Here is a 14,188-nt window from a genome sequence, read left to right as displayed (position 1 = left end):
TTTATTAGTTTGATTTCAATAGAAAGCTTATTATATTGTATGTCTGCTAGACAGGTGGAGTTGCAATAAGACAGGTCAATACAGTGAAATGAATAGCTGTGAACAATTAGATCTGTGTGTGTTTGTGTTATAGGAGGATTTTAGTCTGGATTTGCATAAATCATGTTTTTATATTTTAGAAAATGTGCCTTCTACAGGTGCTTTGCTTTTACTGGTATTTGTATAACTTCTTATTACTTGCAATCTTGTATTTGAAAACAAAACTATATTTTCAATAAAATCAGCACCTACACATTTAAGTCTTCTCATTCCCTTTGCTCTGTTGAACTGAAATACTTTGCACACTTCTTTATCCAGGCTACTTTTAAATGGGCACTGTCTGATACAATTACTGAAACAAGTCAGACAAAGAAGTTTGTGACAAGAGGATTTACATTTAACTGGTTTGCGTCTGTCATTCATTGTCTGGGCCTTATGCTAAAATATCAATCAATAAGTAAACAATATGAAATCAGGTAGATAATTCTGTTTTTCAATCACACACAGAACGGCAAAATCAATGGGCAGTTTTTTCCACTTCTAAAAAGACAAGGTAAAGTACGGAAATAATTTGTCTTTTAAATGCTATGCTAAATAACTATGATAAGTGCTATGAGAAAGACTGCACTGTGTCAGACTTTTCACTAAACAAATTAAGAAAATAACAAGTCAGTATATTTCCATTGTGTCTGCCAAAGAGAAATATCTGTTTAGGCTAAAACCGATTTAAAATTGTAAGGCAAGGCAAGTGTCAAGATCTGTCTTTATTGTATTTTGTCTTGTCTTTTTCTGTCTTTTGTTTCATGTTTTATTTTGAAAGGTCTTCACCTCCTGTCTTGCCTGTTTCTGTCTGCGTTGTGTCTTGTCTAGATCTGTCTTTGGTTTTCTGTCTGCGTTGTGTTTTGTCTTTAGATCTGTCTGTGGTTCCCTGTCGTTAGTTTCCCTGGTGTGTCTTATTACCCGATTGTGTGCACCTGGTGTCCTGTGTTTTCTCCTCCCTCCTCACCTGTGTCTTGTTTGTATAATTAGTCTTGTGTGTATTTAAGTTCTGGTTTTTCTGTCTTTCTCGGTTCGTCTTGTGTTTTGACTTGGTCTTTGGTGAGTGTGCTGTTCTGTCTTTGGTGAGTGTTCTATTCTATCTTTGTTTCTAGTATAGCCTTGAAGTAAAGGAGATATTTTTGACATTTAAATCTGCATTTGGGTCCTGCTTCCTGCACACACCGTAACATTAAGTGTATTTATACAGCACCTTTCAGCACACGGCAACCCAAAGTGCTTTACAAAATAAAATAAAAGACATTTAAGAATAAATACAGTGGAAGCATATTAAAAACAGGCATTTTGAAATGTTGTAAAAAGAGATTTAAAAATACAGCAGTCAATAAACTGCTGCTTGTCAGGATGGAATAGTTACGTAAATTAATAGACCATTTAAAATGCAATGATATATATTTCAAATGACAATAAGTTCTGTACTTTAATATCTCATATTTATGACACGAAAATATTGAACCGAGTTTTAAAGTGGAGGATTTTTCAACTATTGATTGACCTTTAATATTTGCAACGATGGCTGCTTGGATCACAAACTGCACTCAGAAGTAAAGACATTTTTTGTATCAGGCTGCAGTTCAGTTGAACTGTCAACCGACTCCAAATAAACACAGCTATAATTCTTATCAATCATTTACTTTTGGTTTTCCCTTTTCTGTATGCCTGATTGCACATTTCTGACTGTGGTGTTTCCTTTGAACCAGTGAACAAATAATGTAGATTTTTAAAGCAACTGATAAAATCAGTTTGTTTGACCTCACATTCACATGCCCACAAACACAGACACTATCTCCCTGTTATTCATGTTGCGTAACCAATATAGGGCACGGAAAAGGTCTCAGTGCAAAAGGGGAAAACAGCTGAGCATAGTTATGAGCCCACCCTTGGTTTGAGCTGACTTGCACTGGAACTCTTCATCCGGATATTGTTCCTGCGCAGCAAGGACTCCACCTTCTGCCTCAGTGTTTGGTGAACAAGTCGCGAATACCTCAAGAGGTTACATTGCACTTATAATCCAAAGTTCTGAAAAGCTGTTGGAGTTTGAGAGCCGATTACTCACTTTAACAGACTGCACTAACAGCGACCATTTTTACTTCTTTTTGATTTTTTCGGCTCGCTTTTAAGGACTTCCTTTTTTGGAACACTTTCTAAGAATTCTAATTTAACTTGACTGCATCACGTATAAGTGGTTTTAATGATTTTCTCTGGCGCAGCAATCTTTTTGTAAATGTTAATGTTATGAGAAAAGATTATTCAGCATTCTATTGAAATTAAAATTATCCAAACATTTTTTAATTATATTTTACTCTTGCCCCTTATGTTTGCTCCAAAGGAACCTACCAACAACAGGATGTGCTGTCATTAACATAAAGTTAACTTGTGGAGTTTTTGTAGTACACCACTATGGGGTTTGGGGAACTCTTGGAGCAGGTAGGGAGCACAGGACGCTTCCAGGTCCTGCAGACGACCCTTCTCTGCATGCCTGTGATGTTGTTGGCCAGTCACAACCTGCTGCAGAACTTTGTGGCTTTGGTTCCCCCTCACTTCTGCAACGCACACACAAACCTGTCCCAGTCCCAGATGAGTGCAGAGGAAGCGCTGCTGGTCACGGTGCCGCTGGACCAGACAGGGAAGCCAGAGAGGTGCTTGCGTTACGCGGCTCCACAGTGGCACCTCCTGACAAAAAACGGGAGCTCCAGTTCAGGGAAGGAGGGAGACACTAACGCTGGTTTGGATGTCGACCTGCAGGGATGTTCCGATGGATGGACCTATAACATGACTCACATGAAATCCACAATCATATCTGATGTAGGAATATATTTTATTTTTCTTTGCTTATGTGTATATGTTTTCTTGTCTTGTGCCTTAAATGTTGTTCCATATTTTTTAGTGGAATTTGGTGTGTGATCAGCGGTCTTTGAAGCAAATGGGACAGACGGTCTACATGGGAGGTGTGCTTCTGGGTTCGGTTGTCTTTGGAGGTCTTTCAGACAGGTAACATTGATCTCATCACTAATGATTTACAGTTAAAGGAACGTTGTGCTATGTCAGATATGCGGCAACATTAATCATTTATGTAACTTTAAAACATGATATGTGTGTTTATGAAAAAACACACATATCTATAGAAATACAGTATGAGAACATTTGAGTTTTTTTGGTATTAAAGCATAATTAAATGTTCTACTAGAAAACCAGAATGCATGAATGAACCAGAAAATTAGCATCATATTTCCCCTTTAAAAGGGTCCCACACTACACGTCTTTTTTTCATGCTACCTTGTTAAAATCATATGATGTGATACAGTCTGAATTAACTCTTTAACCCACTTGGCTCTAGATATGGTCGACGCATCCTCTTGCTTATTTCTCACCTGCTGATGGCTGTGTCAGGAACATGTGCTGCTTTCTCCACTACCTTCCCGCTCTTCTGCCTGTTCCGCTTTGGCTGTGGCATGGCTCTGGCCGGCATGGGGCTCAACACCTTCTCGCTCAGTAAGACATTTAGCTGGATAGGGTACAATCAGCGTAAAACAACTTAAATGGAAGCAGTCAACATGCATAATGATTAAAGAATAATAATTGTACTAAATAAAATAAAAATACTTCTTTCTCTATCTCTTTTTTCTTTAATATCAAGTTGTGGAGTGGATCCCCACTAGTGTGCGAACAATAGTGGGGACAACGACAGGTTACTGCTACACAGTTGGACAGTTGATACTGGCGCTCATCGCGTACTTCATCCGGGACTGGAGATGGTTAACCCTGGCTGTGTCTTTGCCTTTCTTTGTCTTCTTCCTCATTGCATGGTAAGATGCCAAGTATTGACATGCAAATCAAAGCAAACCAGAATCACAGATGCATGTTTATTTGCACGATTAACAGAACACATATTTCACACAGGTGGTTTCATGAATCTTCAAGATGGTTAGTTATGAGTAATAACCCTGAACAAGCCATCAAGAACCTTAAAAGTGTGGCGAAATTTAATGGACGGAAGGAAGAGGGAGAGAAAATCGACATGAAGGTAAGAGAATGTGCTGTGTTTATGTTATTGTATCTATCTGTGTTTATTAATGTGTATAAAATACATTAATCTTTGTCGGTATGCATAGAGGCTGCAGGAAACCATGAAGAAAGAGATGTCCTGCTCACAAGGCACCCACTCTGTCCTGGATCTGTTCCGCACACCTACAATGAGGAGAATGACGATCTGCCTCAGTGCTGTCTGGTACATGTTCCTTCTTGTAAAAATCTCAGTTTTTCATTAACAAATATGTAATTGCTTTGACACTATTCATGGTTTATTTTTAAAACAAACCTAGGTTATCCACAAGCTTTGCTTACTACGGTATTGCGATGGATCTGCAGAAGTTTGGTTTAGACATCTACTTGATCCAAGTGATCTTCGGAGCTGTCGACATCCCTGCTAAAGTCGTCATGGTCGTATCTATGAGTTATTTTGGACGGCGCATATCACAAAGTGGGGCTCTCATCATCGCTGGAATCACTGTTTTGATCAACCTGCTGATACCTTATGGTATGGTTGAAAACATGTATACAAGTTGAATATCATACTGCAGAAACAACACAGTCCTCTGATGAATGTCTCACTCCATGTGCAGATAAACAGACTGCACGCACGTGTATGGCTGTACTGGGTAAAGGTTGCCTCGCTGCCTCATACAACTGCTGCTATCTTTACTCTGGAGAACTGTTCCCAACAATCATCCGGTAAGTCTTATTTAGAAAATGTTGCTTTTAATTGTTTTATTAAGGGTTTAAAGGGGCCCTATTATACTAGTTTTCAGGTGTTTACTTACTTTAATGTTCAGAGCTCTTTATTTTTCTCATACTGCTTGAAAACCTATTTTCACCCTCTGTCTGAAACCAAAACCCAGTCTGCTCTAATTGGTTAGCTGGCCAGCTCTGTTGTGATAATTCAACTGCCAAGTGATGTCACTTTGTGATGGAAGTAAACAAACGAATCAAAGTGAGGCGTGTCAGGCCAGTGGGGAGTGTGTGCGAGAAACTCCCTCTGTAGGGAACTTTTGGATTTTAGCCTTTGCAGACCATTTACATGCACAAAAACCTATATCACACTACACAGGAAAGGCAAAACCCCCAAATGCATAAAAGGGCCCCTTTAAGCTCAGCTCATTTTATATATTGAAGGATCTACATCCTGTCTTTTTGAAAAGGGGAGATGAGAGTTTCTCTACTTTTCTGATTGACATGCTGTTCGCTGGCAAAATGGAAATATGGACAATGCTTGAGAAGTCTTTAAGCTTGAACACAAGTTAGCATTTTCCCACTTCCATTTCCTTTGTCTTGACGTCAAAATGTGTTTGCACGGGCTTCTGGTTAATGGACTGAACAAACGTCGCACCTTATGAGATTTTCATGTTTAGTTCTACAATATAAAATATGCCAGTAAACACCCACTCATCACTTTTGGAACTTTGTACCTGTCTTAACAAAGAGGCAGGAGATAAAGCAGATACCAAATAATGGTGTCAAACCAGGTCACCTTTGACCCAGATAATATGAGGACTAAACAGTTTCAACCTGTTTGGAAACTTCTTAGGGCGTTTGGTTTATTTTCATCCTGTTCTGTCTTTATCCTGATATCCTGGGCCCAGGAGTTCAAAACTTTTAATCTCAATCAGATCCGATCAGATTTTGAAATGTCGTTTTTTGTGATCCAGGATCAGACAAGTCGGCCAAATTTTGTCCCTGGAGTTCAAAGCAATTCAGGATAGGATCACCCTGATCCAGATTACGACTTTTCAAGATGACTAGATCCTGAATATCAGTGCTTTAATTCTACCGATCACCATCTAGTGGACATGAAAACTAATACAAGGAAGACAAGAGACCACATTGCAGACATCTATTGTCCGCAATTACTTTTGAAAGGTGATGATGGACTTTTTTTTTGTTGAAGATATTTTTAAATTAATCTAAATTACATTTCTGATTGACAATCTTTTATGAGCATACACATTTATGTCATCAACATTTGGTTGAAAACAAAATAGGCCACCACAAACGTGAGCAAAAAATGGAAAAATAAAATGTATTTCCCATGAAGGCTAAAAATTGTGTATTATTTCAGTTAAGAAACTTTGCCATCTAATTTAAATTGAAACATATTTTTAAATAAATGGTACAGTATATTTTGCTCTGGAAATCCACCCCTCTGGTGGGATCAGGATAATCCAGTTTTTTGGGATCAAACTCATCCCAATCCTGTGTTGTCGGTTTGAACTACCCGTTTTGAAGATTTGATCCAGATTAAAGCTTGGCTTGGATTTCCTGATCCGATCGGATATCAAAGTGATCCTAATCCTGTTTTTTGGTTTTGAACTCCCCAAAATCCAAATCTGATTTGATCAGATAGGGATTACAAGTTTTGAACTCCTGGGCCCTGGGCATTATCTGCTGTTGTGTTTAGTTGGAAGAAGTTCTATTTCATCCTTACTGACTGTCAGAGGCAGTATTTGGCACTGGATATTTTCTGTCTAGCGCATGCGCTGGTCGAGTATTTATGTCAAAAAAGTCATGTGTGACCTCGCATGACCCTGGAAGGCATAAGTCCCGGTGTTGTCAACAAGTTCAGTCCTTTTTCATCATCTCGCTGCACTGGCTACTACTCTTAGAGCAGAAGCCAAGCTATCAATATTTGATTATTCAAGCTCATCGCTATCTGTAGCCTTGTGATCGCATCGGGAACCACGGTGTTCACCGTTCAGACCCTTATGAGTCCCGGACCGGCTGACGCTCCTGCACATCAGTCGGTGACAGTGGCGAGCCGTCAGGGCCCTCTCTGAGGGCCTAAGATATTCTACAAAATAATATATTTTAAAAATATATATTTTTCATTAGTTTTACCAAAATAACTTGATTTAAAATAAAATTCCAAAGAAATAAACCCTTCGAATCTGCCTATTCAGTTTCTGTTTGAATGTGAAGGGCTAAATTAAAGAAGCTTGTCTGTTAAGATCGCGGAAAAGGAAGGACCCTCCATTTGTGCCTTTTTGCGGACAGCCTCTTTGTCCCTTCTAGACGAGGTTCTACTCCACTCAGCATGATGACACCGAAGAGAGTAATCCAGGTCGAACAGATCCAAGTCAAAATAATAACAATCCGCTGGGTCCATAGGTGGTCTGTTCATTCTGTTAACCTGTTAAGCCCGAGAGACCCCGGTACCGGGGCACTGCCGCAACATCTTTGCTGCACATCCAACCAATCGTTTCACATCGTGAGGTGACACAGAATCGAAGGGTACCCTCATTATCACTCAATTATACGAACTTGCGGAGATAATAACAAGAACAGACATCAAAACATATGGCGCTAGGTAGCTAAAAACGCTAACATGGCTCACCTGTGTCGTAGTCTGGTCAAAAGTGGTCTTCAATTGCATTAAAACGATAAAAACGCTGCTGAAGTTAATCCATAGGTTAATCCAATGTGTCTGTGTCCCTTTGAAATGATTTCTGATAATCCATAAGCAATAAACCTGCATTTCCGTTTCTAGAAGTCAGACCTAGAGACAGCTTCACTCTGGTGCAAAACTGTGTCCGCGAAGCCCACACCTTTTTGTTGACCCTTCGATTCTATTGGCTCTAACGGTCAGAAAGAGATGTCAATCACCAAAATCGACCAATGGGTTCCAGAGAAACGGTAAAACCCCCATTTCCACCCAAATCATCTCAGAGGTGGAATTGTTTTTGCTAAACCTCTCTAAAAAAGGTCAAATGTCACTTGTTTTGCATCAATCTTGATACAGGGTACTTATTATTAGGGCTGTCAGTCGATTAATCGCATGATTGTCCATAGTTAATCGCAAATTAATCGCACATTTTTTATCTGTTCTAAATGTACCTTAGAGGAATATTTTTCAAGTTTTTAATACTCTTATCAACATACGAGTGGACAAATATGCTTTATGCAAATGTTTATTATCATTTGAACAATGACAAATATTCTCATGAATATTAAACACAACAACCTCTGAACATTAAAAATATTTGCCTCAATTCAACCTGGAACCTCTCATACAATATAAAGTGTGTGTGTGTGTGTGTGTAAAGTTAGACACCCCACACTAAAAATAAAGGTTGGCCGTCTGGGGGTTGAGGCATAACAACTCATGTAGATTCACAATGGAAGGTCTGATAGGTTTAAAACTTGGCATACCTGAGGTCAGGACATCTTTCTGCATTATAGAAAAGACTGAATGTCAATATCTTAATGTAAATTGGAGATACAGAAATTTGAACACATACCTACAATAGGCGGAAATGTATCTATTGTAGTGCCAGGAAAAGGGAGTCGGAGGCGGTGTATTAAGAACAGAGTTCCAATCTTTATTAGCAATTAATAACAGAGAGGTTATCGCATGAACTGCTCTGCTTGACGAGCTAGCAGGAATGGAAGCTAACGCTACAGGTGTTCCCACTAAAGGGTCCGTGTGGCAACACAATACGAGAGGTGAATTATGTCCAATAACGTGTCACCACACAAGCCCCCCCAGAATTCACGTGTAAACAAAATCCGTATGGCGGGGAGGAACAATCCGCCTGCCCCCACGAGACCTGCGCACCGGAGTCGGTACAGCGACCTCCGCCCGTGCGGCCCCTGACAGAGGAGGGACCGGAACAACAGGTCCACACTCCCTGACAGGAATCAAAGCCGGGGGTCGGCCCCGTCTCGGCGGCCGAGCCAGCACCACCGGCCGGTCCACGTCCAAGTGAGCAGCCTTCACCCGGTCAACCGAGACGTGCTCAGCCTTACCGCCCATGTCAACCACCAGGTGTTTTTCACCGTGTTCCAAAACCCGGAAAGGTCCATCGTAAGGGGGCTGCAGGGGGCCTCTGTGTGCGTCGTGACGAATGAAGACGTGCCCAGCCAAGCGTAGCTCCGCGGGAACTTGAGACCCTGGCGCACTGTGCTGAGTAGTCGGGACTGGAGCGAAAGCCTCCGCTGCGTCGCGCAGAAAAACTCGCTGGGCCGTGGCAGACCAGGGAGCTGATGCATTTGGGAGGAAATCCCCCGGAACTCTCAGCGGCTGACCGTAGACCATCTCCGCTGTAGAACACTGCAGATCTTCCTTAGGTGCGGTCCTCAGGCCCAGCATCACCCAGGGCAGCTTGTCGACCCAGTTACCATCCGTAAGGCCGGCCTTGAGGGCCGCCGGCCTTGAGGGCCGCCGGCCTTGAGGGCCGCCTTTCTTGGAGTGATGAAAGCGCTCGTAGAGGCCGTTAGCCTGAGGGTGGTAAGCAGTAGTCCTGTGCAGCTTAACCCCCAAACCGCCTGCCACAGCGTTCCAGAGCTCGGACGTGAACTGAGAGCCCCTGTCTGAGGAAATGTCTGACGGGGTGCCAAAACGACACACCCACGTTGCAATGAAGGCCCGGGCAACGTCTGCGGCTGAGGTCGAAACGAGCGGAACAGCCTCCGGCCAACGGGTCGTTCTGTCCACCATGGTGAGGAGGTATGAAAACCCCTGAGAGGAAGGCAACGGACCAACCAGGTCAATGTTGACGTGATCAAACCTCCTCTCAGGCACCAGGAAACGCTCCAACGGGGCCTTCGTGTGGCGATGCACCTTAGCGCGTTGACAAGCCACGCACTCCCTGGCCCAAGTCCTCACGTCCCTTTTCAGTCCTTGCCAAACGAACTTCGCCACTACCAAACGCACCGAAGGTTTAACGCCGGGGTGTGACAGGCCGTGCACAGCCTCGAACACAGGACGCCTCCAGCTGGCAGGGACGACAGGCCGCGCCAGGCCCGTAGAGACGTCACACAGGAGTGTAATGCCCGCATCGCCGAACGACCACGTCCTCCAAGCGCAGCCCCGCACGCTCCACCTTCAGGGCCTGGACGCCGGGATCTGTGACCTGGTCTGCCGCCATGCGAGTATAGTCCAGGCCCAACTGGACGGCACCGATGACGACCCTGGAGAGGCAATCAGCAACCAGGTTCGACTTGCCAGCCACGTGCTTAATGTCCGTAGTGAACTCCGATATGTAGGACAGCTGCCGCTGCTGACGTGCCGACCAAGGCTCCGCCACTTTTGACATGGCGAAGGTGAGGGGCTTGTGGTCGACAAACGCCGTAAATTCACGGCCTTCCAGCATGAAATGGAAGTGCCGCACGGCCAAATAAAGTCAGAGGAGCTCCCGGTCAAAGGCGCTGTATTTGCGTTCTCTAGGCGTCAGCTGGCGGCTGAAAAAGGCAAGCGGCTGCCAAGCGCCCTCCACCTACTGCTCGTGCACTGCGCCGACCGCGTAGTCCGACGCGTCCGTGGTGATGGAGATGGGAGCCGTAGATGATGGGTGTGCCAGCAAAGCCGCCTGAGCCAACGCGATCTTGACCTCAGCAAAAGCGCCGTCCGCCTCTGCTGTCCAGTCGATCTCCTGGACGGGGGTCTTGCCTTTCAACGCTTCATACAGCGGCCGCATGATGTGTGCGGCCCGGGCGATGAAACGGTGGTAGAAAGTCACCATCCCCAGAAACTCACGGAGCGACCGGGCTGTGAGCGGGCGAGGAAAAGCCTCCACAGCCTCCACCTTCGCTGGCAGAGGTGTCGCACCGCCCTTGGTGACACGGTGCCCCAGGAAATCGATGTCCGACACCCCGAACTGGCACTTTGCAGGATTGATGATTAATCCGTGTTCGTTGAGCCGTGTGAAAAGGGCTCGGAGGTGGGACAGGTGCTCCTGCACTGAAGCGCTGGCGACGAGTATGTCGTCGAGGTAGACAAACACAAACGGCAGGTCCCGCAGCACCGAATCCATCAGGCGCTGGAACGTCTGAGCGGCATTCTTGAGTCCAAAAGGCATCCGCAGGAACTCAAAAAGTGCAAAAGGCGTTATCACTGCTGTCTTGGGAATGTCCAGGGGGTGCATGGGCACCTGGTGGTATCCACGCACCAGGTCCACCTTGGAAAACACCCCCGTACCGGCCAGATGCGCCGAAAAGTCCTGAATGTGCGGCACCGGTCAGGCGTAGTGGTGTCGTTGAGTCGGCGGTAATCCCCGCACGGGCGGAACCCGCCGTTCGATTTGGGAACGACATGCAGGGGGGAAGCCCAAGGACTGTCGGAGCGGCGGACAATGCCCAGGCGCTCCATGGTTGCGAACGCCGCCCTCGCTACAGCCAGCTTAGAAGGGTTCAACCGCCGGGCCCTGGCGTAGACAGGAGGCCCCCCCGGTAGTGACGTGGTGTTCCACGCCATGCTTAGTGGTAAGCGCAGAGAAGGTGGGTAGCGACAGGTCTGGAAACTCGGCCAACAGTCTGAGAAACGTGTCTGCCCCTGACAGCGAGCCTGACAGCCCGTCGTACGCTGCGCTGCCAAGTGTGCACACGAGGGAAGAAAACGTTAAGGCATCAACCAAACGCCTATTCTTAACGTCCACTAAGAGTCAATGAGCACACAAAAAATCCGCTCCGAGGAGGGGAAAAGAAATGTCCGCTGTCACGAAATCCCAGCTGAAACGCTGTCCTCCGATGCACAAACACATAGGCCTCACGCCGTACGTGCGAATGGGACCGCCGTTAGCCGTCGTCAATCGCGGTCCGTGCCCCCCACGGGCGACGTCTTCACTAGACGCTGGAACTACGCTCCGTTGAGCGCCCGTGTCACACAGAAACAGGCTCCCCGAAACGCTGTCGCTGACGAAGAGGAGCCTGCACGTGCCGCCGACGCTCAGAGCCACTACTGAGCGCCGGCCCCTCCGTTTCCCGGGGGTTTGTAGCTGCACGGAGCGATGCATCTCTTCGCCCTTGTCCCGAAACGTGCGTGGTAAACGCACTCTCCGGCGTCTCCACGCCGGCTAGCCACAGCCGTGTCTGGCCTCCGCCACGCTTTCTTGACTGCAGGTGGGCCGCTGAGCGTCGCGGCTAACGTCTCTGCCCCGGGCTGTTGTGTAGCCAGGAAAAAACTATCCGCTTCCTCAGCTCCGTGACAGACGTGTTGGCCAGCGCCGTCTGTACCCGGGGAGGCAAGTGATGCAGGAAAATCTCCGTGAATAAAATCCGGGGATCTTCCCCCCCCTAGCAGATATAGCATTTTCTCCATTAGCTGGGATGGCTTGCTGTCTCCTAGGCCTTGAATGTCAAGTATCTGGCGGGCCCTCTCCTTAGCAGATAAGCTAAATGTCTTAAGGAGAAGGGCCTTAATCGCCTCATATTTGCCATGATGTGGGGGGGCTGCGATGAATCCCACCAACCTGGACGACGCAGAGCTGCCCAGCGCTGCTACCACATGGTAGTATTTCAGGTCCCCGTCACGGACCTGTCGGCAGGCGAAGTGCGCCTCCACATGTGCGTACCATGCCTCCGCGGCGTGCTCCCAGAATTCCGGCAGCTTTACGAACACATCACGTTCAGCCATGCTCGTTAATTTCCCGGAAACTTTCTCGGAAAAGTCAAGGTCACCAGTGTAGTGCCAGGAAAAGGGAGTCGGAGGCGGTGTATTAAGAACAGAGTTCCAATCTTTATTAGCCATTAATAACAGAGAGGTTATCTCATGAACTGCTCTGCTTGACGAGCAGGAATGGAAGCTAACACTACAGGTGTTCCCACTAAAGGGTCCGTGTGGCAACACAATACGAGAGGTGAATTATGTCCAATAACGTGTCACCACACTATGTAGAATGATCTCTTTACTTTGTAGTGACCCTGACATGGATTGCCATAGCAACACACACAATGGCTTGTTGAAAAGGTGTGGTTCTACTGAATCCAGCAATACCAATTGTGCAAAGGTAGCTTACATACTCGAGTTATGTCACTAAACGTTTATGGTGTCTTTATACACTGTTATGCCCAACTGCAGCCAAAATGTGCCAGGAACTAGAAGGTGAGACACAGAGACAAGGAAACAGGTTTTTGGATTAACAAACTTTAGTATTCAAATTAAATGTTCTTATCTAAACTTAAGTAAACCTAAGCTAGTGGGAGCCGGGGGATATATGCATATACATTACAGGGCTGCCAAGTTTCAGTAAAAAGTAGGAGTGAGACTTTCGGGGGAAGATGCATTTAGATTTTTGTTGTTGCCTTTTTTAACGTTGATTTAGAGGAATATCTCAATTTAAATGAACATTAAGACTGTTGTGATGTCTTCACCCCCATGCCAGCTGCTCTCCCTGCACTGTTGGCCTCCTCATGCTTATATAGTGTTAATAATTGACCAGCACAAGTAGAAATGAAAACAATTGTAACAAATAAAAGTTTGACAAATAAAATACATTTATTTATAAAATGTCAATATAAAGAAAACATAGCAGCCTTTTAAGAAACAATAGCAGCCTTTTAAGAACCAATAGCAGCCTTTTCTTTTAGTGCATTTTTTTTTTCAAGAGTAACAAAATTAGAACCAGAATAATATATATATATATATATATATATATATAATATTTATATATATATATTATATATATTTATATATATATATATATATATATATATATATATAATATATATATATATTATATATATATATATATAATATATATTATATATATATATAGGGCTGTCAAACGATTACAATTGTTAATCGGATTAATCACAGCTTAAAAATTAATTAATCATGATTAATCACCATTCGAACTATGTCCAACATATGCCATTTATTTATGTATATTGTTGTGGGAATGGAAAGATACATGAAAGAAGGCGGATATAGCCATTTAACATACAGTATCTATGTTTATTATAAAACATTTCTGCGTGTCAAAATGAAAGACAACCCACACACCTATCAATCATCAAACCGTGGGGTTTTAATTAATTACGTGTTGATTTCTATCAACGGGGGAGTACTTCAGGAAAGTCGACAGAGGGGGGGGCGGCTAGTGGACTACTTCGTGACCACAGTGTGAACGTTGTGATCAGCTGTTTTAGCGCAGTTCTCCAGTGAAGGGGGGGGGGGGAGGGGGGAGGAGAGTCTCCCTCAGCAGCCGGGTGGTGTAGTTTTGGCACAATTCCGTTGTACAGACCGACGTTAACAGCAGCCCTGTCTGTGCACACGGAGACCGACTCTGTCATCCGGTGATCTAACCGCCTTCTGGAAAAGCTT

The 14,188-nt window shown here is 44.7% G+C and overlaps 2 protein-coding genes across 5 annotated transcripts in view; one reads left to right on the top strand and one right to left on the bottom strand.

Moving 5' to 3' along the window:
- LOC117562668 (THAP domain-containing protein 5-like) overlaps positions 1–14,188 on the bottom strand; it is a 68,273-nt gene that overhangs the window by 10,196 nt on the left and 43,889 nt on the right. The window lies entirely within an intron of this gene.
- LOC117562669 (solute carrier family 22 member 6-like) overlaps positions 1–14,188 on the top strand; it is a 43,644-nt gene that overhangs the window by 7,803 nt on the left and 21,653 nt on the right. The window contains exons 2-10 of one of the 4 annotated variants that reach the window (XM_034240521.1): positions 547–592; positions 2,426–2,901; positions 2,984–3,087; positions 3,434–3,588; positions 3,734–3,902; positions 3,997–4,120; positions 4,209–4,324; positions 4,419–4,633; positions 4,719–4,827. In XM_034240521.1, the coding sequence (XP_034096412.1) occupies positions 2,497–2,901; positions 2,984–3,087; positions 3,434–3,588; positions 3,734–3,902; positions 3,997–4,120; positions 4,209–4,324; positions 4,419–4,633; positions 4,719–4,827 (1,397 nt within the window). In that variant the 5' untranslated portion in view covers positions 547–592; positions 2,426–2,496. Of the gene's footprint in view, positions 1–546; positions 593–1,107; positions 1,161–2,425; positions 2,902–2,983; positions 3,088–3,433; positions 3,589–3,733; positions 3,903–3,996; positions 4,121–4,208; positions 4,325–4,418; positions 4,634–4,718; positions 4,828–14,188 lie in introns of those variants that run through there. The other 3 variants (XM_034240520.1, XM_034240523.1, XM_034240522.1) reach the window with 3 other exon arrangements.

Source organism: Gymnodraco acuticeps, unplaced genomic scaffold (genome assembly GCF_902827175.1).
Source record: "Gymnodraco acuticeps unplaced genomic scaffold, fGymAcu1.1, whole genome shotgun sequence".
Classification (NCBI taxonomy): domain Eukaryota; kingdom Metazoa; phylum Chordata; class Actinopteri; order Perciformes; family Bathydraconidae; genus Gymnodraco; species Gymnodraco acuticeps.
Note: the sequence above shows the minus strand (reverse complement) of the source record. Positions and strands in the feature narration are given on the sequence as shown.